Source organism: Camelus dromedarius, chromosome 15 (assembly GCF_036321535.1).
Source record: "Camelus dromedarius isolate mCamDro1 chromosome 15, mCamDro1.pat, whole genome shotgun sequence".
NCBI classification, from domain to species: domain Eukaryota; kingdom Metazoa; phylum Chordata; class Mammalia; order Artiodactyla; family Camelidae; genus Camelus; species Camelus dromedarius.
The window spans coordinates 11681850-11708609 of record NC_087450.1 but is presented as its reverse complement, the minus strand read 5'-3'; the positions used below and the strand labels follow the sequence as shown (position 1 = coordinate 11708609).

At 36.6% G+C, this 26760-nt stretch overlaps 1 protein-coding gene across 3 annotated transcripts in view; it reads right to left on the bottom strand.

Annotated features, from left to right (window-relative positions):
• EXOC6B (exocyst complex component 6B) overlaps window positions 1-26760 on the bottom strand; it is a 568031-nt gene that overhangs the window by 150728 nt on the left and 390543 nt on the right. For all 3 annotated transcript variants that reach the window (XM_064494396.1, XM_010994663.3, XM_064494397.1), the window contains one exon: window positions 6025-6166. In XM_064494396.1, coding sequence (XP_064350466.1) covers window positions 6025-6166 — 142 coding nt within the window. The remainder of the gene's footprint in view (window positions 1-6024; window positions 6167-26760) is intronic.

Here is a 26760-nt window from a genome sequence, read left to right as displayed (position 1 = left end):
GAGCAGCACTCTGCCCTGCTCTGCCCTATGCCTAGGATTCTGGTCCTGTGACTAGGATCTAACCACAACATGGGCTCAAGGGTGATATGCAAAATAAGGGGAGAAGAGAATTACAGTCAGAAGGAAATGTAAGAGTTTTCTCGGGAATTTCAGGAAAAAAAATACTGAGTTGGATATGCAATTTGTACTACTTATTCAAGGGTGAGTAAACATAATCTTGCTTGACAAATTAATTACTGTAGGGCATCTCATTGGAGAGGTTTGATTTAATGTACTGGCTGGTAGTCACTTTAACAGTTTGCTTAGCTGGCTGACAGTTCCAGTCTGGGTTTAGCACGGCCTTCATTCTTAAGGAGCAGATCTTCCTTTGCAAAATATAAACTTCAAAGGCTACAAGAGAAGAATGACAGTGAGACCTGTCACATATGCTTCCCTTATGTTTCTCATCAGGGTCCTGAGGACTCTCTTCTCTTCTGTCTCCTTCACATCAGGAAGAGATTGGTAAAGGAATACTGGAAGCCCTAAGACAGACTCTTGTGGGAAGTGACCAATGGTGGATAACTAATTATATGGAAGTGGAGAGTCAAGGATAGCTGGGCTCAAGTAATGAAGAAAACCAAAATAAGTGTGTACAGTTACCCCAAATGGCAGTTGTTTGGGCCTGGTACTTAAGGTTCAGAGAGATCACTTTATAAAGAAGCCCTAGCAGCAAAATCATAAGTAAGCCTATTAAAGTTTGCCTGATTAAGATCTGCTGAAACATCTCCCCCCTGAGTGAGAAGAGAGCCTGCTATACCACAAGGGAACTTGTGGCCGTATAGTTTAGTGAATATATTCAGAGATGAAAATGTTCACACTCTTTAGTAACTACTAGATCCTGACTTTGAGCTAAAACTAATTCTTTAGGGATGCAGAAGGTGATCTGACCCTTCAGTCAGAGTGGGGCTTATGGAGTTAAGTGACAAATGGTATTCTGACACCCTTTTATATTATAGTAGGCTCACTGTGATCATGAATTTACTCCAGAGTTGTTTCATTAAATCCTGAGTTTAGACAGATTCTCCCCACTGGTTTTCTGACCTGTAAAGTGAGGGCTATTATGGTTAGAAGGGTGAAATGGATGGCTTTGGAGCCCTGTACCTTTCCAAAATAGTTAGCCAAGTCTAGGTTAACTCAACCATCAAAGTATTGAGAATTTGGCAAAGATGCATTCTACTACCTTCCTGTACAGGGACCCAGTCTGTTCTGTGCAAAAGACTGATGGGTCCTGGGAAATGATGGACTACACTAATTTTAAAAAGAAGCAATTGATGCTGCATTTCCTTGCAAACAAATATCCCCTGGATTTGGCTTAATTATGTTATATCTTTAATACGCCAACCTTCTGAATAATTTAAGAACCTGAGCAGATAACTAAACACTGAAAGTATTTAACATCATAAACCATACAACAATGGAAGCGGTAAGAAAACAAGAGACAAAAAGAAGGGACAGCATATGGATAAATAACTGAAACTATGATAAATAAAATTTCCATGGCTGTATACAAAGGATTTTATATGAATCATCTCATTTGACCTCATAACAATACTGTGAGACAACCGCAGCGGGGATTAGCGTTTCTAGTTTACTGACGGACCTGATCAGGGAGGTTGATGAGCTGACTCATTCACTCCAATGGCTTGAATTACGATGAATCAATATACTGAAGCTCCCACACCCTCTCTAACATGGGTTACTGCAACAGCCTTATAACTGGTCTCTGAGGCTCCTGATACATGAGAGTTCCATCTAAAACACAAATCTAATCAAGCAACTCCTATTTAAAATCAATGGTTTCCCACATTTGTCTCCAATCTCCAGCACAGTACTTTGCACAGAGTAGGGGCTCCACATATATTTGTTGAATAAATGAACAGATTACTGAATTAGTGCTGTTAACAGGTAGTTGAACTGGAATATGAACCTAGTCCTCCTTATTTTCAGAATATACAAAGTAAATGCTTAGGAAATTCCAAATCTAGACACTGACTGAACATCCTAGTACATGAATGATACAGCAACCCAAGTTTTATCAAGGAGGTTAAGTATTAGGTCATTAAGACCTGCTGAGATCCAGTGTTCCAATATCCAAAAGCAAATGTAAGATATACAAACGAGTGGCGATGGAAGATGAAATCTACACAGAGCAGAAATACCCAGAGGTCACTTTCGATTTTTAAAGGGAAAGGAGTATTTCCTTCACATCTCCTAAATTCTTCATAATCTTCACCTTAAAGGTGCTTGGTTTGGTAGCCTGTCAGGAAGAAATCACCCAACAACAACACTCTTATTAGACAGTGGTGTTCAAAAATTTCTTTATACCATCTCTAGTAAACATCTGAGCTAACTGATTGATTTCTTGCAAAAGCATAAGCTGAAAATTAGAAAATCATCAGTTCTGGATGGTACCTTTCAGAACAACCACGGAAGTTTGACAGACAATTACCAAGAAGCAAAACTTAATTTCTTACACCAAATAAAAGAGCATCTCCAAACCTAACTGATTCCCAAACTACAGACAAAGGTTTGAGTGGTCTGCAAAAGACCTTCTGAGAGTTGTGGATAAATATTTATTAACAGTTACTGCTGCTGCTAACGGTAACAACAGGAGAAGCCACCCCTTATTGCATATTTAGTACTTTGCGAGTCATGAAATAAACACTTTCATGCATTACCTCATTTAATTCTGAGCCTACCCTTGTAATATTAGGCACTATTATTATTCCTATTTCATAATTGGGGCTGTGAGAGGTTAAATAACTTACACATGGTCATAGTAAAAAGAAATGGTGACTTGAATCAATTTGGTTGAACTGACTCTAAAACCTATGCTCCTAATAACCACACTACACTAGCTGAAGGTCCCGGGCTTGTGGGAGTGCACATCATTCCTCTGTGTCTACGGGATCTAGAAAGTGGCAGCCCGGGCCTCAAACACTCAATGCATATTCACATTCTGTCTTGTCCAAAGTTTGATTTCTCTCAGGACCTACACAGTTCTTCCAAGGACTTACAGACAATAGCAAAAATACCTCACGCATACACCACTGGGTAGAAAGATGAAAGTGTTAATTATCTTGTCATTTGGGGCGGCTTTTATACGCCTCTGTATAGTTCCGTGAATCTTATGTATCATTTCTTTAAGATTTTTTTATAGACCACTGAGCATCTAAAGAAAAAAATGAGGGGGGTGGTATAGCAAAAGACATAGAATAGAATTCTTTCTTTTAAAGTAAAATAAATGTCCATGGAAAGTTTTTTGACAGACAAATTAATGCCAATCAGAAATGAAACATTAAACTCTAAATCAATGAACCTTCGTGGCTCCACAATACACGGGGAAAAAATGTCCGTGGTAATATGGTTATTCGAGGAACTGCCATGCTGTCCAAATGTTGGCTTCAAGCTGATCCTAAGTCTGAAAGGCTATTACAAACACTGAATGGCTTTTCAGCGAAGACACTGGCTCTCCGGAACCCCTTTTGCATAGTTAACAAACTATTCTGTTTCCACCTTTTCATTAAATGATCTCTCTCTACCTCTTAGTCTCAGCTGAAAGCTGGCTCCCTGCTAAGGGCACCAATAGTTCTCTCAAGTAGAAGCTGCTCATCCTTCTACGTAAAATGTACTTCAGAATCAGGCTATATGATGGGCATTTTCCTTATTCATCAGTGCTTCTCCCAGACCATTACTGCTCCTTCTCAGCTCATGTATCTTATCACACTCCATCCCTCTTTGCCGTTTGGCTCTACCAAAAATGCAGTCATAGGTCATCCTCAAACATTCATCAGACTTCACTGTTCAGCCAGTGGTATTGACTGGTTGCCTCCTCCAAAGCCTTTCACCCCTTTTGTTTTATCAGAATGATGCTCTACTAGTCCTGAAAACACAGAAAAGGGCAACTTTGTATTCAGCATCAAGAATCAATCTTGATTGGTTTAGCCAGTCATTATGTTTTCATTCTCCTGGGAATAACTGGTTAAGGCAGAGGCATATAAAACAATTCTGGCTAACTAGGTACAAGAAATCCAGTGAATGGCTTCTAGAAACAATTCTGTTTCTGCGGATATTATGTCTGGGCATAATCTCTGGAATTGTACTTATTTCTTCATGATAAGATTATGATGATTTTTATTTTCTTTTTGTACTTTTCTTTTCCCCCCTAGAATTTCCACAAAAAGCAGGTACTACTTCGATTAAAAAAAAAAAACTGAAAAGATATTCACTTAATTCTGCTACTGGTCATGATGGAGTAATAGGAAGGGGACTCATCCTCCCATTGAAGAAGAAGGAAAACAAAATGGAAAACTGGACAAAGCACCTGAAAGAATGGTTTTAGATATTAGACAACAGCCAGTGCAGGACTGTGATCCCTGAAAGAAAGAAAACAAACCAGGTGAGCATGCCTAGAAGCAGTTTCCAGGCTGTGATGCACAGCAGGCAAAGGAGGGGGGGAACCCAAACAAAGCATGGTGGTCTGAGTTGCAAAGTCAGAGACTGCAGCCCAGAATGCCAAGGCAACTAGTATTTGCAGGGCCAGTTACCAGATGGAGGGAGCTGCAAAAGAAAGCACTCAGGAAAAGCACAAAAGGATCCCACTGAATTTTTGGCTGAGTACTAATCTGTGCATGTGTGAGAAGAAACTACCCAAGGCTGGAGAAAGTATCACCGGAAATGAATAGGCAGGATAATCTGTGGAGCTCTGATAGAGCTGGGCATACTTTGGGTTCCCTCCAGCCAAAGCTGAAAGATCTTCAGATACCTGAGGCATGGGGGAGAACCCTTCAAATGGCACTGCTTTAGATTTGGGGTTAAATATGACCTATGTGAAAGGCTGTTCTGAACCCAATAGAAATGTAAAAGCAAGCCTTGAAAAGATCCAACCAAGTAATGTAAATGCAGGTCAGAATAAAACCCAGCACTATTTAAAGGAATACAACGAAATACAACACCCACGACGTAAAATTTAAAATGTCATGTATCAGAGCTTCTCCATGTGTTCTCTGCACGTGAGCTGGTTTAGGCTTCCTCGCAGCCTGGAGGCCTCTGGGTAGTGGGACTTTTTACACAACTGCTAACCAAGGAGACGGGGGCTGCTTGTGTTTTGTGATCCAGCCACAGAAATCACGGTCACTTCTGCACTTTTACATGTGTTGTGGTGCAGAACTTCTGGTGACAAATTTTCTCAACTTCTGCTTGTTTGAAAAATGTCTATATTTTACTTTTATTTTGAAGGATGTTTTTCACAAGACAAAATGTTCTAGGCTGATAGGCTTTTTTCCTCTTAGTATTTTAAAGATGTTCTTCTACTGCCTTCTGATTTGCACTGTTTCTGAGAAGTTAACAGTAATTCTTATCATTGCTTTTCATTATGTAATGTGTCTTTTCTTCTGTTTTTGAGATTTTCGCTTTTATTATTTTTAGCAATCTGACCATAATATGCTTGTGTTTCTCTTGCTAAAGATTTGTTGAGTTACTTGTTTTAATCAATCTGTCTAAAGTTTTCTGTTAGTCCCTGACATAGAAAAGCATTTCTGACTGATAAATGCACACTCCATTTGTTCCTTAGACTAAGAAGAGTTTGCAGATAAAATGAAAAAAATAGTTTTAAAATACAACATAAGAAAGAAAAGGTTGGGAACTGCATTCTTTTGAAGTCTTTGGATTAATCAGGTTTTCTTTGGTGTGGATTAAATGCATGTCTGTCTCATATTCCCCCCCCCCCCCCCCCCCAGATTGCTAACTTCCATGTGGCCAGGGATCTTCTCTGTTCTACACATGGGCCTGGCCACTTCTGGGTGCTCCAATTAGCTTGCGGGTAGACTCTATTTCTAGATGTCTTACAAATTATTTCTGTCATCTAGGTATTCTTTGACTCCATGAGGCCGAGGCCCAACCCCACCCCCCGACCTAAAACTTTCTTTTCCCCAGAAGTGAATATACACGTAAAACAAACAAGCAAAGAGATAGTCACTGTCTTACGTTCACATTCTCTGACATCCAGATTGAACTGCTGTAACGCTCCCAAGGTGAGCTGTCTTACTTCAGCTTCCAGCAAAAGTTGCATCAAGGATGTGGCTAAATGCTTGCAAGCTGACATACATGCTGTCTGGGCCACCTTTCCCTGAAATGCAAGAATGTAAATCATAATGTTGATGGATTAAAATGAAATTTCAACAGAAATTAAAATAATTTATTTTTCCGTTACGAATTTCTTTAAGGTTTTCTTCCGTCGTGATAACCCTTGCATTCAAGTAATTTTGGAATTAATAGCACCTGATGGCAATCATCCTAAATATTAGCTCCATCACCCTAAGTCATGTCACTGTATTACTCAGCTTAAATTCATAAAGCCCAGTATTTATTCAGGAAGCATTTTTTTCCTAAATCAACAATAGGTAAACAATATTCAAAATCTTAATTAAACTTTTCTACAGAGAATATATTTCAGAAAGTCCCTTCCAAAACTACCATAATTCTTAAAAAGCAAATGTAAACAACAATTTCCAACTAATCAAGAAACCAAAGTGCTTACTACTTTATGATTTAACAAATATAAAATGAAAAGAATGTTTTAAAACAAAGAGATTTTTTCAAAAAAAAATTGAAAGGATAAATTTCACTTCTTCAAAAAATAATAAATACTGAGGTTTATGAACACAAACCCTAAGCAAATTTTTAAAGTACTGATGTTTTACTATCTTCTTAGAAGATTCAAATGCTTTACCTCTAGTGAATTATGTCTTAGTCCCAAGTCTAAGTTATACACCATGGAAGATATAGTCATTTTTTTTCTAGATATATATCCATTTTATTTCAGTAATTTATAATCTATTCTGAAAAACAGGATAAGTTTTAAAAAGGCTGAGTTCTCCAATTAGTCAGTGAATACTTTTTTTAAATTATGAAATATTTGTCATACAGAACAATGTATAGAATTACATGATGAACACTCATGCATCCCCTAAACAGTACAAATATAGTTTAAGCCCCTGTACGACCTCCTGAAATCATTTTCTTCCCTCTCCCCAGAGTGACCATTTCTTGTATTAAGATTACCATTTGTATTTTTTAAATACCATATGACAAGTATATAACAAGAAACAATATATTGTATTATCTTATTTATTTGAAATTTTCTATAATATTATACAGTATGTCCTTCTACAACTTGCTTTTTTGGTTCAGTGTTATGAATGTGATTTTATTTTTATTTTTGCAAACTAAGAGCTTTATTAAAATACAGGCTACATGTAGAATAGTACACAAATCTTAATTATACTGATAAATGAATTATCACAAAGTGAGAACACACACATAACCATCACTCAAATCAAGAAACAGAAAATAGTTTGCACTGTAGGAACACTTATCATGCCCTATGAATGTGAATTTTTTAAAATGAAATACGTATGGTTGTAGTTTATTCCTTTAATTATTCTATTCTATAAAACAGCATTCTATTTTAGGAGTATACCATGATGTATTTGTCCATTCTTCTGTTGTTGGAGATCCAGGTTGTTTCTTTCCTTCTTCCTTTTTTTTTTTTTTTTTTTTTTTTTTGCCATTATAAACAGAGTATGTCACAGAGTAATACAAATCTTCATGAAAATGCCAGATTCTGATTATAGCATTTTTTAAATATATTTTTTCATATGTTTCACTGGGACAGGGCCTTCCACAAAAGTAGTAGGCATTAAATGGAAAAAATATAATAGATAATACCACAATGAATTTTTTAATTTGGATGCATTTTTATATACTTCTGATAATTCCTTTAAGATTATTTCTTTAATCCATTAGAATGAGGAGTGTCAATATACTTAGATTTAAAATGCATATTTGTAGATATGAAGAGGAACACAGGTAGGCTGCTTTGCCTAAGGTATGTCCTGACTTACAATGTCCCTAGACATCTCTGAGAGTATCACTTAACTGCATAATCACCAGCACTGAGTACTACTATAAATTTTTCTACTAAATAAATATGAGATATTTCATGATTTTTATGTCTTTGATAACTTTATGAGATTGAATATCTTCTAAATTTTTATTTTACTAAACTAAATACTATTTTATAAACTAAAAATAACAGAATAATAAACAATGATCTACTATATTACACATTCTAAAAATGTTCCTCGTCTGTATGGTTGCTTGTATGTTCTGTGGGTGATTTAAGACAACAAATGGAAATACTTAAGTTAGGGAATACCATAGGGACCAAGTGGGAAAGAGGCAATGGAAGCATAAGGAATCCTAAAGAGAAAAGTCACATTATACAGGAAATCCACATTAAATGGCATGCTTTCAACTAGACCCACTAGAGACCTGGAACAGGGACCACCATCGAGCCATAGGGTTAAACATAATTGTCACATGTATGCCCCATGTGAACAATCAGAGGGGGAGCAAATCAAAGTTGTGAGAAGCCCTAAGGCTTTTCAACAATGGAAGTGGGAGTGCAGTGAAGGAATGAGGACAAGATCAAAGCAGATGCCCAGAGACAACACTGTAGATCAGAAGGCAGAGTAATGGGAAAGGAACTATTGTCTCTTGGAACTACTATATGCCCAAGATGCGCTATCCTTAGGCAGTTGACATCTTACGTTATTTCACTAAATTCTCACAATCACTCCAAGAAGTTGGCATTATTTCTGTCCTGTAGATTAATAAACTAAGGTTCTCCGTGAGGTTAAAAAATTTAGACAGACTCATAGAATTATTTGGTACTTCTACCCAGTCCTACATCCTAAATCTGTATCTTTCCAGTAAATCAACACCTAAAAAGCAGTAGTAAATCTTACACTGTCTTGTACTGGAACAGCTGGGCAAAAACAGGTCCAGATAATAACAGCGTTAACAGGTTATCCCAGACATAAAAACTAGACCTAAACAGGTCAGACAGGAGTAGTTCAGGAGCCAACTCTTCAAATATTGGAGAGTTGATGCCAGGGTGTGCTTTTTAACTTGTGGTTCAACATAATTATCCCAGCCAAGATAGATACTTAAAGAGCCCAACTAGCTGAACGCGGAGGTGTGAAAAATCAAAGAGCTGAAAGTCCAATTAAGTTGGAGTCTGAGAAGACAGCATTTGAAATGCTTGTTTCAGTGGTCAGCAGATTGCCAAGGAGAAGTAAAGCTGGACGGATAAAATAAAAATAAGATAGCTCAGGGTCAGGAAATCCCAAGCTTGAATTTTTATCTCCGCCACTTACTAGCAGCATTAATTTGGGATAAGTTAGTTGACACTTCAGACTCATTATTCATCTCAAAATATTAAACAGCTTATTAACTTTAACACTAACATGAAACACAGACTTGGTTTTCAAGTCTACAATCAATACATATAACTCAATAAAGCTAAACGCTCTTATACATGAGCATTTGTTATACTATCCTAACATGCTCAGTTACTGAACTGCGCTCCAATCACTCTCCGCCCTACCTCCCCTCAAGCTAATTCTTTATTTCAAAACAAAGTGATCATTGCTAAAATGCCTATTTTCACTGTTAAACATTTCTCTAACTCTAGAAAGCACTTCGGAGCTTTGCTAATTCACAGTCCACTATCATTCTCTTTTTCACTTCTGCTTTACATTACTACCACAGTGTCCATTTGTTTTCTAAGGATAAACACAGACTCAGGCAATAACAATCAATACATTAAGCAATAGCAGGGAGGGTGGAGTTCAGTGGTAGAGTGCGTGCTTAGCATGCATGAGGTCCTGGGTTCAATCCCCAGCACCTCCGTTAAAAAAAAAAAAAAAAGCCTAAAAATAAATAAACATAATTACACCCCCGCCAAAAATTTTTAAAAAATACACTAAGCAATAAAAATTGGTGGTTTTGACCTCTTCATTAAGTAATCTTATTACGAAGCAGATTCTTTCTAGGAGCATACAACCAATCTCTAGGACAGGGTAAGAATTAGATAAGACAATCTAAACTGACCGAAACCTAAAATGACCAAAACTGCCTTTGGATACCTCTGGGAACAGTTTCAAATCACCCATAATCACATCTAGGTTGTATCTTATGAAGCTATGACGGTCCCAGTGCACCGAGACTACACGAGAATAGAAGCAGAATGCCAGACAAGATGAAGAATGAGCTAAGTATTACCATCATATTTTGAACGTATGAGGAACTTGAGGTGCAGTGAGATTTGAGTCACGAGATCTTAACAACTAGCTCAACATCATACTGTCTCTTGATGCAGCTACGATGTGTCTGTATTCCAAGACAGCCAAAAAAAGAATCAACTAAATGAACTGAAGGTCAACTACCAAAGCTCTTAATCTTCTCAATCCAGTTAAAATACATTCAAAAAAAAGTTTTGGGAAGGAAGAGGAGTACACTGGCAAGAAAATTCATGTTGTCACATCATTTGCTTCTTTTAAACCAAAAGATTTTGTCATGCAAAAAAGTGGAAAGTGTACTTCGTATTCTGAAGCAAATCAAGGAGAACATCCAATTAAGCACTAAACTAAGCAGAATAAACTCTAAGCACTGTGTGATTTTAAAAGAAAAGTTCAGAGAAGGCTTCACAAAAGTGGTAGGACTTGCTGGGTGATCTACATTGCATCCCAACAACAACAACAACAACAACAACAACAACAACAACAACAACAACATGGAAATAGTTTCAAGTGGCTTCCAGTTTGAAACGAGGTAATATAAAGTACTCTACAAATAAGAACAATTCTTGCTACACAAACCTCTATAGAATAAGAAGTTCTCATAATAAGAAAGAAAACAAACAAACTCTTCCTTTTTCTTTTCTCAACTCCTGTTCAGGTTAAAGGTCAAATTCATCAAGTCATCTCATTAACACAGAAATATCCTTCAGGGTATTAAGTCCCTTCATGCTTGACATTTCACCAGACTACAACCAAGATGCCAAAAATTCAGATTCAAATATCAATGAGCAAAGGTCATGATGAGGCAATCCCCCAAGTTCTATTAGATCCTATTTTCTGACCCTACCCAATTCCTTCTCTCTCTCCAGTCCTCTCATACTACATACATTTATAGTTACTGGCTTGGTTTCAAGATATACCCTCTGAACTGTAATTTCACTGGAAGTGCATTTTAAGTGGAGGCCTCCCAGATGCTGGATTCCCAATCCACGGGTGATCTGTAGACGTATAAAGTTAAAATAAAAAGAAGGAGGGAATCGGCTAAAAAGTACAACCAATTTTGATATTTAACAAGTAGACCAAAAAAGGAGGGGAGGAGGGAAGAAAAAAGAAAAATAGGGAAAATAAAAAAGTTACTCTGTCTTTCAAACTTTCCAATAAGCTATTTAATAATGTGACAATGCAGAGTATATTAAAATATTAACCAAAGCTTCCAGGAAAACCTTTATAATCTCAATTGTTTATTCAAGACCTTTACAAACCCCATAAAAAATTAAGTGGGCTTGGAAAAAAACACACCACAGCCATAGGAGAAAGTTTACAAAACACGATGCTACAGACGCCTGACTGTCTGCCAGCCAGTCGCTTTTAACTTCCACGTACAACTTATTACTCAGTTCCTAACTGGTCAATACCCTAAATAAGAGCATTTCTCCACCCAAACACCTCATTAGCCTGAGTTTCTTTTTGCTCTTTTGAGCTAATGTATCCTGTAGGTGCTTTGGTTCATTATTTTCTGCCAATAACAAATGCTTCGTTTCAGAATATTTAAAACCTTAGATTTCTCTGAGGGAAATAATTTAAGATCGTCTTTACAAGAATTTAATTAGCTCTGTACTTAATCTCACTTTAGGGAAAATGATGCCTGAACCAGCATGTCGATTTTATGGTAAATGGTAGTGGAAACAAGATAGGACTAGAGTGCAAGTCTTTCTCTTACATGGAAAAAGAGCAAGAACTTTGGTTCATATTAACTTAGGTTCAAATTCTGGCCTTATCACTTATTTGGCATTTAGGAAAGTTGTTTTATCTTGAGTTAGACTCAGATTCCTCATCAATAAAATAAAGATAATGACACTAACCTTGCAGAAATTATATGCAATAAGTGAGATAATATAGAGCCCTGCAGAGTGTCGGGAACATAGCAGAGGCTCCATGAATGTTAGGTACTTTATTATAAAACAGTCCTGTCATTTTGAGGAGTACCACCTATATCTATATATAGTTCAAGGAAAATTTAAAGGGAAAATTTATTTAGGTCCCAGGTAGAATTAAGTATTCCACATCTTGTGGAAAGTGGTTATATAAAAATTCAACATACAAATTCCAACATGAGCTGGACTCAGTCAACTTTCATACAGCTAGAAATTCACTCTGAGTTAATCACGTTGCAGGAAATTGAGCATGAAACGTGACTACGTCTCAGTTTGGGAGGACAAATGCTCTTAAATCATTTATATCTCAAGGAAACGTGTTGCATATTCTCCCCGTCCCTGTCTTTTCCTTGTCTGAATGGCCCTACAGAAGCTATAAAAGAGGAAACTTTTCATCACAGTGTATCTGTGTGAAAGCACCAAAATATGTTAACAATTAGAGAAGAGGAAACCTGAAAGACTGCCTTGTTAATTAAGGAACTTGCTATCAAAGAACTCATTAAAAGGTAATGAAACCAAATGGCTATTAAAATAAATACCCACTGAATAAAGGTTGCCTGGCTAACAGTCCCTCTATACAGCTTTCTACAAACACTCCCAATAGTAAAGACACAGAAAAAGATAAAAAGCCACAATAACGCTAAAACCAAGATTGACAAACCCAGAGAGGAAATTATCCTAAGTAGAAGGCTAGAAGCTGAATTAAGAAAAACCTTCCTAGAAATTCAGAATATGAGACATCAAATCTTGAAAAGTTCCTCTACCATCTCTGCCTCCTGTTCTCGGAGACCCTGAGCATTGCATAATATAGGACCAGGCAGCTGTTCTTCTTCAGACTCTGCTAAGCCTAACCATTAACTTCTGATGTGGTTCTCCCTATTCCTAGTGAGTCCCTCACCTATGCCCTGCTGCCCAGCTACATTCTTATTTAAGCAGAAGCTGCAAATCTTGGAGAGATGGCAGAAACTTATGGCAGAAAGAAAATTGGTGGAAGGTTGTGTAACCTCAGAGGTATAGTTTCTTGGGCCAAGTAAGAACAAGAACTGAAGGATCTCTAACAGGACATGCTAGAAATTGATCATGTACATCGTATTCCACAAGTTCAGAAAATTTTCAGAGAACTAGACATGGGTGATAGGAAGAAGATGCCATCACTGAAAAAAGAATATACTTGCAGAATATGTTGGTTGCATATCCATTATCCATGGCCCCTTCTACTTTAACAAAATAATCCTTGTCAATATAAACAGTTAGAATAATTAACTTGCTCAGCAACTCGTCAGATATGGGAAGCAAATCATTTGAAAGTAGAAATGTTTCAAAAGCCTTTTGGCCTTGTCTTTCCTTCTTTCTGCTGTCTAAATGCAAATGTGATGGCTAGAATTCTAGCAGCTACCTTGGAACCTTGAGGAAACGGCCAGGAGAAAGGCGAAGACCTTAGCCCTGACATTCCCAAGCCTCTAAACCATTACCATTTCTGGAATTGTTATTATAAAATGAAATATATTTATACTCATAGGTATTCAAACCACTGAAGTTGGTTCACTGTTATTATTGATAACTGATAACTACATGAAAGCCAGTAGAATCAGGAAATCAGATGAGAGGTATGCACATAATTATGCGCATAAATAGTCTGGATAAGGGATGGTACTTCAAGTGGGTCAGAGAGAAGGATGAAAGGCTGTCAACTCACCTAGTTTTTTAACAAGTAGACAGTGTATAAAGAACTTCTACATCTGAGGTCAAGTAAGGAGGAAAGTAAAATACTAGCACACAGCCCAGGTAAAAATACTGCAAAACAAAGGAAACGGTACAACATCTGTGTTAATTTCATGTGTCAACTTGACTTTGACTGGCCAAATATCATGGGCTACCTAGATATTTGGTCAAACATTATACTGGGTGTGTTTGTGAGAGCACTTTAGGATGCAACTAGTATTTAAATCAGTAGGCTGAGTAAAACAGATTGCCCTCCCTTAAAGTAGGTGGGCCTCATCCAATCAGTTGAAGGCCTGAATAAAACAAAAGGGCTATCCACCAGTAAGAGAGAATTCTGCCTGCCTAACTGCCTTAAGCTCACACATCCAGTCTTTCCAGCTTTCATACTCAAATTGAATCATGGCTTTTATTGGATCTTCAGCCTGCTGGCTTTCAGACTAAAACTTATACTAACTTCCAAACTCTCAAGCTACCACTGCAGATCTTCAGACTCCTTAGCCTCCATAATCACATGAGTCTATTCCTCATAATAAATCTCTTATATATATGCACACATATCTTATTGGTTGTATTTCTCTGAAGACTCCTAACTAATACAACATCCAAAAGACTCAGAGAATTATCAAGCCTCAGAAAATTATATATTAGAGGATCAAAAAAATTTTTTTCAAGAAACTCTTTACTGTCATCATCAAGAGTATAAAATAAACTGTTTCCAATAAAATAGAAACATAAAGCAATAAGGATAAAATAGTGAGGTAAAGTAACATTATAAGTTAAAAAGTCAATAAGAAATATAAAGGTAGACAGATATGATAAAAGGTTTATATATATAAAAAAAAAGCATAGTAACTAATTGAAGATCCAAATGAGAGGGAATAAGCTTAGGACTTATGCTGTGAAAAATTACCCATGTTATTTGGGAAAGAAACATGAAATATTCTCCTAAAACTTAGAACTAATATGAAGCTAAAAATCAAATTGCAGATGATCAATTTGAATACAGAAGATTAAGTTATTAGGTCAACTGATGTTTGTCAAGAGGAGTCAAGAAAAGTTAAACACCAAGAATAATGAACATATCAGAGGAAAATAATTTACAAAATAGTACAAATGTTCAGGCAGAAAAGTCCTGGATGGATAACCAAAGAACAAAATCAGATTTTTCTGGTAAGAACTCTTTCAGGTTGCAGACTACCACCTTCTCATTGTATCCTCAAATGGTGGGTAGAGAACAAGCCAGTTCTCTGGCCTTTTCTAATAAAGGCACTAATCCATTATTCATGAGGGTTTTTCCCTCATGCCTAATTACCTCCCAAAGCCCCATCTCCAAATACCAACACGTTGAAGTTCAGATTTCAACATATACATTTTAGGGGGACACAAATATACAGCCCATAGCTTCTGCATAATTTTGACACCTCAAAAGCCTATACTTCCAGTAAAAAGGAATCCAATTAGAGTGACATAGAAGCTCTGTTTTAGCTGTGCACCTTGCACTGGGAGAAAGAAGTGTCTCCCATGAGAAATCAAAATCCAGGTGCTGATGTGCTCTCAGAATTTACAGTACAAATGTAGTACAGGAAGCCCTGAGCTAAAATATGAACAAAAAACTGGTCCTGGATCAGTGAAACCTTTGAGACAACCAGGAAAAACAAATGCAAAAGAGCACAATATGGATACTTTCATAATCTAAGAAACATGAGTTCCCATGGAAAAACAATTCTTGTCAAAGATAAGCTCACAATCAAAATTAAAAACTGCCTAAAGAAATGATTTTTCATGAGGTAGAATCTAAGGATCAAAAAGAATAAAAAAAAAAAAAACAGGCAGAGATCTGAGATACAAGAATTTTTTTTTGGAAGTTAAAATAAAATACATATGTTTAAGATGATAAACAAGATAAAAGGAATTCAAATCATTACAAAATAACAGAATACTATGAAATAGACAGATATGAAAAAGAACCAAATGGGATTTCTGGAAAAATTGACACCGAAATTTAAAATTCAATAAATTATATACACAATAAATTGGATTAAAAGACAGATCTGAGGAATCACCCAGAATATAAGTCAGAGATATGAAAAGATAAACATCTTAAAAGTAACAAGAAAGAGAAGGCAAATTGCCCATAAAGGAACAATAAAACTGACAGCAACGGGAAGAGGCTAGAAGACAGTGAAACAGTATCTTCAACAGGCAGAAGAAAAATAACATTTGATTCAGAATTCTGACTCTAGCCAGAGATGAACAGAAATAATAAAATTTTCAAATAAAAGAGGTTGACATATGACTTAATTCTGAGAATACGACTGTAGGTAAAAACCAGAAACTCACTGAGAATATGGTAACTTAGTGCTAGTCATAGATATAAACTCTCTAAGTCTAGAAAAGACCTTAGTTAGTGGCTTTCTGATTCAGACCACTACAGGAATGACTACTACAGCATTGCCATTAAGACAGTATCTAGAACTTACACAAATACCTCCAGAGAAGTTGAGATCACTAAATCACAAAGACATCATACAAAATTTTTGCCAGAAGGTTTTTTTCTGCTAAGTCCTACCTTCAGGAGCTAAGTGAAGGCAACAATTACATGCCTTAAGCCTCTAAGTTATCCTTTCTATAGGCTATGTAAATAAACATTTTTGTCAAATATCCCCATAGGATTTAACCTCTAGTCCTTTCTATGCTATAGCATAATCTTTTAGAAGATTCCAGCTGGTCAACCTCTTTTTTAGACTACACAGTAGAAGCAATAGTAACTGATCCAGAAATGCTCTGATCAGTAGAAGAGGATTTTGTTCTCGATCAGTAGTTCTTAACCTTCAGCATACATCAGAATTTCCTGGAGGACTTATTAAAACACAGACTGCTAGGGCAAAAGCCAAGTTTCTGATTCAGTATGTCTGGGACAGGGCCTGAGATTATGCATTTTTAATAAAATGCTGACATTTCTGTTCTAGGGACTATATTTTGAAAACTGTTAGTTAATATTTTTTATAACACAATCTTAAATCAATTTAGCTTTTTTGGTAGATCATCCTGCTTACTTAACTTGAACTTACAGTCAATTCAAATTCTCAAGCCTTTTTTTTTTTTTACGGGCACAATTGATCTGAATAACCTACTAAACATTCCATGTTTTCTATTTCTGTTGAGAAAAATCAACAAAATACATGTCACATATGGTAGGTCATTAATGATACATTCATACATGAAAGAGAATATATTATTCTTTATATTTTAGCTTTAGTTCATCAAGCTAAGAGGATTTCCAGACCTCTATAATCTCTAATTTATAAGCAAGACAGTTTTTAAGATCTCTTGGTGTCCTTTTCCTGACATTAAGAGAATTCCAAGGCTCCGCACTGAACATTCTGCAAGTTATTTTTCTAAATCCCATAACAAAAGAATTGCTAAGGTTGTCAAAAAACAATGAATCAACTACATAATGCTTTCCAAAAATGCTTGAAAAATAAAGGTTGTTTCCTTCTCCACTATACGAATAGTTTATCTAATTACTAATTGTCAAAAAAAAAGTTTCATAAATACTTATCTAAAACTAAAAAAAACAAACAAAGGAAAAAAACCTTTCAAATATGAGCACTTGATTCCAGTTAGTTAATGTGACAAGAAGACAAAAATCCCTACCATTTCCCCCTAATAAGGTCACAGGCCCTCTATGCAGGAATAGTAATATGCTAAAAGAATGGTCTTTCAAGGAACAGATGTGCTCAGAGTCAGTCAGTGAAACTTCAGAAATTAATGAACTTCACATAGCTTTGCTTAGTTATTTTCATGCCAACTTCGTTGGGTACCAAAGTTCATTTCAAGTTAGTCTGACAGACTTAAAATACATCCCAAGAATAGAATTTTCATGTGTGTAAAAATTTACCAGTTTACTGAAATTACCCAACTCTGCTCATACTTACCTCAATTCAAGATGCCTCAGTTAGCTGAGGATCAGTAGTCAATTTATTAGGTTACACTGTTTTATGATAGTTCTTTTCTCCTTGCCTAATTTAAGACTGTACGCCAACAGCTTTGGCTGAAATAATCTAATGATAAGCACTCTCCTCTCACTGAGTTGGTGAAAATGTTTTTGTAAAGGACATGAACATGCTTTGTTTTTATATGTTTTTCTTTTATGAAACATAGTCAACGGCTGTAGCAACCCTGAGGCATTCTTAAAACTCAGGTACTCATTCACATTTTCAAGTCAGGAGAAGACAGTGAGCCTTAAGACTCTACAATTCAGCTAAATTAAAAATCTCCTGGCTGCAGCTTTTGCCCCAATCTCCCAAACTTAACTATGGAGTCCTTAAAGCTTACAAATCAAACAGCAAACAAAAAGGAAAAAGATGCAGAGCTTGGGGTCCTCCAAAGAACACAACGATCAAAGGCCAAATCATTGTAGTTGTGGCAAAAAAAAGCAGTGGGGGAAAGCAGCAAGGTCTTCTCAGGGTACAAAAAACAAAACCCTATGTTTGAAAAGGGTTTTGAAAACTCTTAAAAATGTACTGACACCATAAAGTATGGAAGCCTTTCCGTGTGTGTGTGTGTGTGTGTGTGTTTTCACTGTATTCAGTCACAGACAGCTGCTACAAGTCACTGTCTCCAAGTGTCCAAAATCTGATAAAAAAAATTTAGATCACAGCTTCCAGAATTAACCATGCCAATGTAAAACTGAATAAAACTTCTGCAGAACACTGCTTCACTTCACTAATGACAAGACATAGGCAGCACAAAGTGAAATTTCTGACTGTTGGCCCTGACTTTATGACAAGCCAGTAGGAGCTTGGGATTTTGAAAAATAACAGTAATATCTGTGGCATATACAAAACAGCGCCAAAGAACAGTAACAGTTTTTATTCTCTATCATCCACTAGTAAAGCACAGAGAAAAAGCAGTTTCTAGGAGATGCTGGAGTCTTATCAGCTTCAGGATTCTAGCAGTGAACACAAAAACTTTGACCAATAATTTGCCAGACAACTTACACTAGGTTATGCTGCAAAAACAAATAACTCCCAGATCTTGGTGGCTTACAACTACAATTTCTTTCTTTCCAATGTTACAGGTCGGCTGGGGGTCAGGATGAAGAAGCACCCTCTTTCTGGGACATGCTAACTTCATGGCAAAGGGAAGACAGCCATGGCAGAACAATGTAATGTTTCTGAGGATTCTGCGTGGAGGTGACACCCATCCCTTCTGTTCACTTTACACTGGGCCAAGCTTGATGTCACTGGGTGGAGAATTATACTTCTGTCACAGGGAGAGGCAGCAAATAATTGGGGAGAATAATAATACTACAATATGCTACCTGATCACAAATATTTGCTTTCTCCTTCTGCACATAAAATACACACAACCGGTTCCCCAGAGGCATAACCCCAGAGTCCTATCCAATCATGGCAATAGACTCACAAAGTCTAGGACCTTGGGATAGACTCAATTTAAAATCCAGATGTGGCACCTTTTACTCTGGAGACCAATAAACCAAATAGACAAGTTAGCTGTACCTCAAACATCCAACACACAATTGCAGAACAGGAATAATGCCACTGGAATAAATCTCTAATTTAGAAAGGGGAAACATGGGAAACACAATAGTCATTTATCCATGTGAATTCTGAAACTCTGATGGGCAGAAGTTGTGAGGGCTGCCTGCCCCGGGAACGGGTAACATTCCTTAATTGGGTCCTGGTTTTGTTTTCTTGGGGTAGCTCCCTAGTACATGGTTCTCTGAGGATACTGGCTCTGTGCTCTAAGAGTTCATTCAGTTGCCTTGATCCTCCTTAGGTCTACAGACACGGTATTGAAGAACATGCCTCGCTGCCACCACCTGAGTGGCCAAGCGGCTTTCTAGGCTGCTTCCCACTCATAGAAGGTAGGAAGCACACTAGCCTCCTGAACAATCACAATCTCTTTCAGTGGAACCTATTAGCTCATTTGACAGTACAACTCGCCCAAAATTTTAGTTGACTTTTTATTATTTAACTGCAGTCATTTTGTTATGCCAACGGCTACACTCACAGATCCTTTTAGACTATGCGTCTTACTCTAGACTTAGTAATTAAAGTTTCTTGATCTGAGCAAGTTTCTCTGGGACAGCCACACACTCAATACCTTTTTTTTGCCTCTTGAGCCATTTCAATCAAATGAAATGATTTACTGGGTAGGCACTTTAATTAAATCTAAGGTTTTAAAAATACCTATGCTGTCTTTAGCTCTGATGTGGTCTTTATAGGTGGCCGAAATATAACAGGCTTCTGTCAACTTGAATAATTTTTCAATCATATATTTTGCCAGTTGAAAATGAGAAAGTTATATATTTTGACCCTTCAATTCTTGAAATTTCTAGATTCTCTCCATTCCCTTTATACCCTGCTTACAAACAGGCCAATTCTTTTCTGAGCTCATCTCATAATTTTGTAATCTCAGATTTTGTAATCAAATGAAACCAACAGCAAGCAAAGAACACTGGTCATATTTTGCTTCTGAAACTCTTTGCTTAAAACCACATATTCATGCACATATTCATGTGGTACATTATCTATCTGATTGCCAGTTATCTCAGGGGACAACAAAAGTTTTATCATGGGAATCACTTTGCCTAGCCCTAAAGGCAATGTCATTTATTTTAGGTAATTTTGGATGTGTGTTTATTACAGCAGTGTCTCATTCAGTTATCAATATTTATATCAATCAGTTCATACTCAGTTAAGATACAATAACAAAATAACCCCTAAATCTCCGTGACTTAAAACCAAGGTTTAATCCTCACTCATTGATTGCTGGCTAGGGGTCAGTTGCTCTGCTTCATGACATTTTTATTCTAGAACCAAGTTGGAAATGGGCAGCTACTCCTTAGGACACTCTACGCACATGGCAGAGGGAAAGGAGTGATGAAAGAGTGACAGGGTGGCTCTTAAAGCTTCTTCTGAAAAGTAACACATGAAACACTTCCATTTCCCCAGCCAAAGCAAGTCATATGGCCAAGTCTGACATCCGGAAGCGAAACGAATAACTGGGAATCATACAATCTACTAAAACAACGTATCACAGCACGCTGAATGCAAAAGCATGTCTAAGAATTCAGCTGTCTTCTCGTCAACCAGATCGTAAAGGGATTTGCAAAATTGTAAAACAATGCCACTCAGAAGAGTAAATTTTTATTTAGAAGATAGTAATTTTTCATTAACATGTTCTTTATGTTAACCTAATTGCTCTTTTAAAGTAAAATAACACTTAAAAGATGTCTTAAGACAATTTCTAATATGGCATATATCAATAGATATAACACAAAAAAGCAAAAGTTCTTTTGGGTCCTTAATAATTTTTAGGAATATGAATAGTTCCTGAAACCAGAAAGTTTGAGAACTACTGCTCAACAAGACAAACAACAGTAATAATCCAAGGACTGCTAGGATTAGAATAGATGTTATTTGTAAAGCAGTGTCTCACACCCAGTACACTGAATAAAAATTAGATATTATTGTTACTACTGAAAACAACCAAATAGATGAAAACCGAATGAAAACAAGAAAGGACTCTTTCATAAACGCTATATTCCTCTCCTAAAAATTACAAAAGAATAGTTTTTTGTTCTAACAGGAAGGCAGGATCTTAAAAAATTTAGAGCTCATTTGCTATATCTGCAGTTCTCTGATGAGAAAACGAATGCACAACTGTGGTCAAAAAGTCTTCAAAAATATAGAAATCTTTAAGGAAGAAAGAGAAAGTCCCCGATAATCTTACATTGCAGAGAGTATTGATTTCAAATATATTACTTGCCTTTAGAAGTTTTTTTTCCTAAAGAATATACCTTGCAGATACAAACACACATTTTGGACAAATGAGATCACACTAGACATACTTATCTGTAACATACTTATAAAAAAAAAACTGTATCTTGAACAAATTTGTCTAAATTTATTTAAATCCGTCCAGATTGTTTGCATAGCATTGTTAAAAACTGAATAACTGAAAAATGATGTTATTTAAAAAGCACTCTTAGAGATATACTGCTGCCTTTTAGTGAAGTGTCTTTAAAATAATACATAATAATGAAATTCCTACATGAAAGGGTAAGAATTATAATTTTAATAGATGAAGTCAATTGCTTATTAAAAATTCATATTCTAATTCTGAGGCAGAACAGCACAACGGCACCAAGCTGATCAATACTTCTGGGATGATGGCCAAAGAGGAGTAAAAGTCTCCAGAAAACAGCATTTATTTGTGACTAAAGGGTACTGGTCCATGATGGAAGAGGCTCTGTGAGGTCAAGTACATACTATGAAGTGCATCTGTGAAGTTCATCATTGAAAATCACCTGGAGAATGGCCAAGATGGCAAAGTGGATAGACCTTGAGCTCTCCTCTTCTCACAAGCTCAACAAAATCACAACTATCTGCAGAAAAACCATCAATGAAAAAGATTGGAGCCTACCAGAAAAGATATTCTACAATTAAAGACGTAAAGAAGGAACCACAATGAGATTAGTAGGGCGGGGTGGACTTGTAATATAATCAAATCCCATACCCCTGGGTGGGCAACCCATAAACTGAAGAATAATTATATTGCAGACATTCTCCCACAGGAGTGAGAGTTCTGAGCTTCACGTCAGGCTCCCCAGCCTGGAGGTCCAGCACCAAGAAGACGAGCCCCAGAGCACTTGGCTTTGAAGGCCATCAGGGCTTACCTGCAGAAGCCCCCAGGACTGGGGGAAATAAAGACTTCACTCTTAAAGGGAGCACACAAACTCTCACATGCGCCGGGATTCACGGCAAAAGCAGTCATCTGATAAAAGGCTGGGCCAGACCAATGGCTGGTATTGGAGAGTCTCCTGGAGAGGCAGCTGGCAGCTGCAGCATACCCAGGGGACATTAGACACTGGTGTCAGACATATTTGGGAACATTCGATCATGTAAATACAGATGCTGGTGACAGCTGTCTTGGCTTATTAGTGCCAAGACCCAGCCACACCTAACAGCCTATAGGCGCCAGTGCTGGAACATCTCAGGCCAAATAATGAACTAGGCATGGACACAGCCCCAGCTATCAGCAGACAGACTGCCTGAAGACTTCCTGAGCCCACAGTCACCACTAGACACACCATAGACATGGCCCTACCCACCAGAAGGCCAAGACCAAGCTCCACTCACCAGAAGGCAGGCACCAGCACTTCCTGCTAGGGAGCCTGCACAAGCCTCTGGACTAGGCTCACCCACCAGGTGGTAGATATCAGAAGCAAAGAAACTGTAAACCCACAGCCTTTGGACTGAGTCCACCAGACCCTACCCTGGGAACAGACAGATCCTGGCCCTGCCTGCCAGCAGGCCAGTGCAACCTTCCTGACACCCTGGACTCCATACCCAACTGTGCCAGGAACCAGCCTCCCAACACCAACAATCTGAAATGAGTTCTGAGATCTCTGGGCTACAAACTGAAGATTCCAACCAAACGACATTCTGGAAAAGGCAAAGCTACAGAAACAATAAAAAGATGGTGGTTTCCAGGGGCTTGGGGAGAGGGAGGGAGGGAGGAATGAAAAGATGGAGCACAAGGGATTTTTAGGGCAATGAAATTATTCTGTGTGATACTATAGTGGTGGCTACACGTCATTATGCATTTGTCAAAACCCATAGAATGTACAGTAGTAAGAGTGAAACCTAATGTAAACTATTCACTTTGGTTGATAAAAAAAATAATATAAATAAACAAATACCATATGAGATCGCTCATATATGGAATCTAAAAAACAAAAACAAAAACAAACAAACAAACAAAAACAAAGCGTAAATACAGGACAGAAATAGACTTACAGACAGAGAATACAGACTTGTGGTTGCCAGGGGGGCAGAGGGTGGGAAGGGATAGACTGGGATTTCAAAATTGTAGAATAGATAAACAAGATTATACTGCATAGCACAAGGAAATATTCATAAAATGTTATGGTAGCTCACAGAGAAAAAAATGTGACAATGAGTGTGTATATGTCCATGTATGACTGAAAAATTGTGCTGAACACTGGAATTTGACACAACATTGTAAAATGATTATAAATCAATAAAAAATGTTAAAAAAATATATAGGTAGGTAGATAGATAGATAATTGATAGATAGATAGATAGATAGCAATAACATTATCTGTTTCTTGAGAATTAAGCAGAATTTGCCCATGAAGCCACCTGAAAAGCATTTTAATTAAGAAGTAAGGGTGGATAAACCCTTTGGAACAGTTTTATTCCTACCATTATGTTTTTTTTTTTTTCTGTTTAGATTTTCTGTCTCCTTTTAAATATGCTTAAAATTTCCTACAATATCATCAATCTCATCTAAAAGTTCAATCTTACAGGCAGATTTGTGTAAAACTGTAGCATTCAGTTTTCTCTGTATCTTATGTCATCTCCCAATTCTTATCCTTACAATTTTTCTATTTTTGGCTTTTTTCATTTCCCCAACTTTAAGCTAATGACTTTTACACTAGCAAAGAAAAAGCTCTTAAATCTGCCAATTCAACTGATAATTAATTAATTAATTGTTACATCATTATTAATTAGTTCCTATTGTTTTCCTTTTGTTGCTGATTTTTTAAAAAATTGTTTTTTACTCTTGCTAGATTAAAGCGGGAAACACTCAGGTTATGAATTTTCCTTGAAATATGCTTCTAATTGTAGCTCGTAGGCTATGAGATGGTTTGCTTTTATTATCATTAATTTTAAAAAATATTCTGAATCACCGTTTTGACTTCTTTTATTATCATACAATTGTTTAATAGAACATTTTCTAATCATCCATGTTATTGTTTCACAGATAATTAGACTGACTTGGCACTCTGAACACAAGTCAGTGTGATTCCATAGTGTGAGCTCTCACCTATTATTTCATTCTATTGTCATGTTTGCCAGTATTTCTTTTGTTTTCAACCTTTTGCTTTATGATCTGTATTTTATTAATTTTTTATTCCCCTTGTTCTCATCAATCATTAATTTTAAAAGTCTATAAAATAGTCAGTTTTAGTTCTATTAGTGATGACTTTATAGGTTTAAAGTCTATATTTAATGCACTCAAAAATGTCAACAACTATAAGATGCACTGGTGTTTTAAAATGACCATGAAAGAAAATACGGTGCCAATTATAACTTGTAAGTCACTATTGATTAGAAGATGTTCCAATTCCAGAGATGTTAACATGCAAAAAAAAAAAAAAAAAAAAAAAGTTCTTTACCACTGATGAAATACACCAGTATGCTGAAGCTACATTTTCCCCTTTATATACTGCAAAACTAAACCCCCCTGGGAACAACGAGGCAATTAGCATGTTAATATGACCTTCCCTCTCTACTCCACTCCCCCCAAAATTGCATTTTGCTGGCTTTTTTTTTTTTGATCCCAGTTAACTATTATTAAATTATTACTAAATTGTATATCTTCTATCTAAGAATTCAAATATTACATCTCTTTTCCCCAGTTTGCTCTCTTGGTCTTTCACATGTTCATCACCAACTTTCCACACGGTAATCTTACCACTTGTAGATTTCTTCTTTTAACATTTCTTCCAAGGAAATTTTTAGGGGGGGTTCATAAAGACTGTAATTTCTTACTTTTTAAATTAAATCACCTTTTTTTCCTTCACTATTTTATAGACATTATTACAGTGTCATTTGGAGTATGAGAAAAAAAATATAGGGCCAACTTTAAAAAGGTGACCTTTTTCTTACTATAGTAACACTTAAGGAATATTTTAAATTTTGAAAATCACCAGAAGATGTCCAAATCTTTAATACTTTTTCCTGATATTTAGTAAACTCTTTCAATCTGTAGATAAAGGTCTTTTATTTCATGGATGAGTTTTTTTCCCTATGTCAATAAACTTCCACTAATAGTTTTAATCTTTCTCACTTCGTGAGATTTTTCTCAAGCATTTCCTCTAAGTCATTAAGCCCATCTGCTGCATCATTCACTCTACGTCTTCCTGTATCTAACATGGTCTTAATTATTTTTATAGTTTTACTCATCCCCCTTGGCCAGCTCTCTTTTAATCTTACTTTAGTGTCCTTTTATCTATATCTTAATCTCTTAAATCTTTTCTTTGATCTCTTATCATAGAGTCTATAGTCACTTTTATCTCCTTGAGAGTGTTGAGAATTGTTTCTTCTTTAACTGTTCTTTAGTTTCCTGAAGTAATTCTGCTTTCAAACTATATTCCTCATTTGCCTTTTATGTTCCATGTACTTAATTTTTGGTAGCACTCATACAGAGTTTCTAAGTTGTGTTTGTCATTTAGCTGAGAAGAGGAGCAACTTGGTAATTAATATCTGCTATTTATTATGATTAGCATGGCTGGATTCTTCTGTTTCTTGGTCACTTTTAAAACATATTTTATAATCTGAGCTGGAAAGCTAGAAATTGATTGGATATAACATCTGTGTTCACTCCTTCTGATGCTCTAGAAAGGGGTAAGAGGTTGTCAGAAAAAAATGAATCTAGCTGAGATGATCTAAACTCAAATATTTTGTCTCTAAATACTTTCTTATCAAATTGGGTAACTCCTTTGTCCTGAATCAACTCCGAGAGGTAGTTCTCTTGGATTTTAGCCGTTATCTACCACAGAGCTAGCAGCAAAACTGGAAGGATTTTTCTTACAAAAGGAAGTCAGGTGGGAAAAATAAAGATATAGCATGATCTTCAAACAGCTTCACCACCCTGACATTCTGCATTCTGAAGTATTCAAATCGGCCCCAATTTGGCATTGCCACTTATAACCCTACATTAATATCTAGGAAATAGTCTTTGCAATAAATCAAATGAGGCTAAGGTCACTCCTGTAGTTTCATCTATGGCTGAAGTTTAAATCTCTATTTCTGCTTCCTTATGTGTGGTTCAGAGAGTATTTCAGGGGCAGCAAT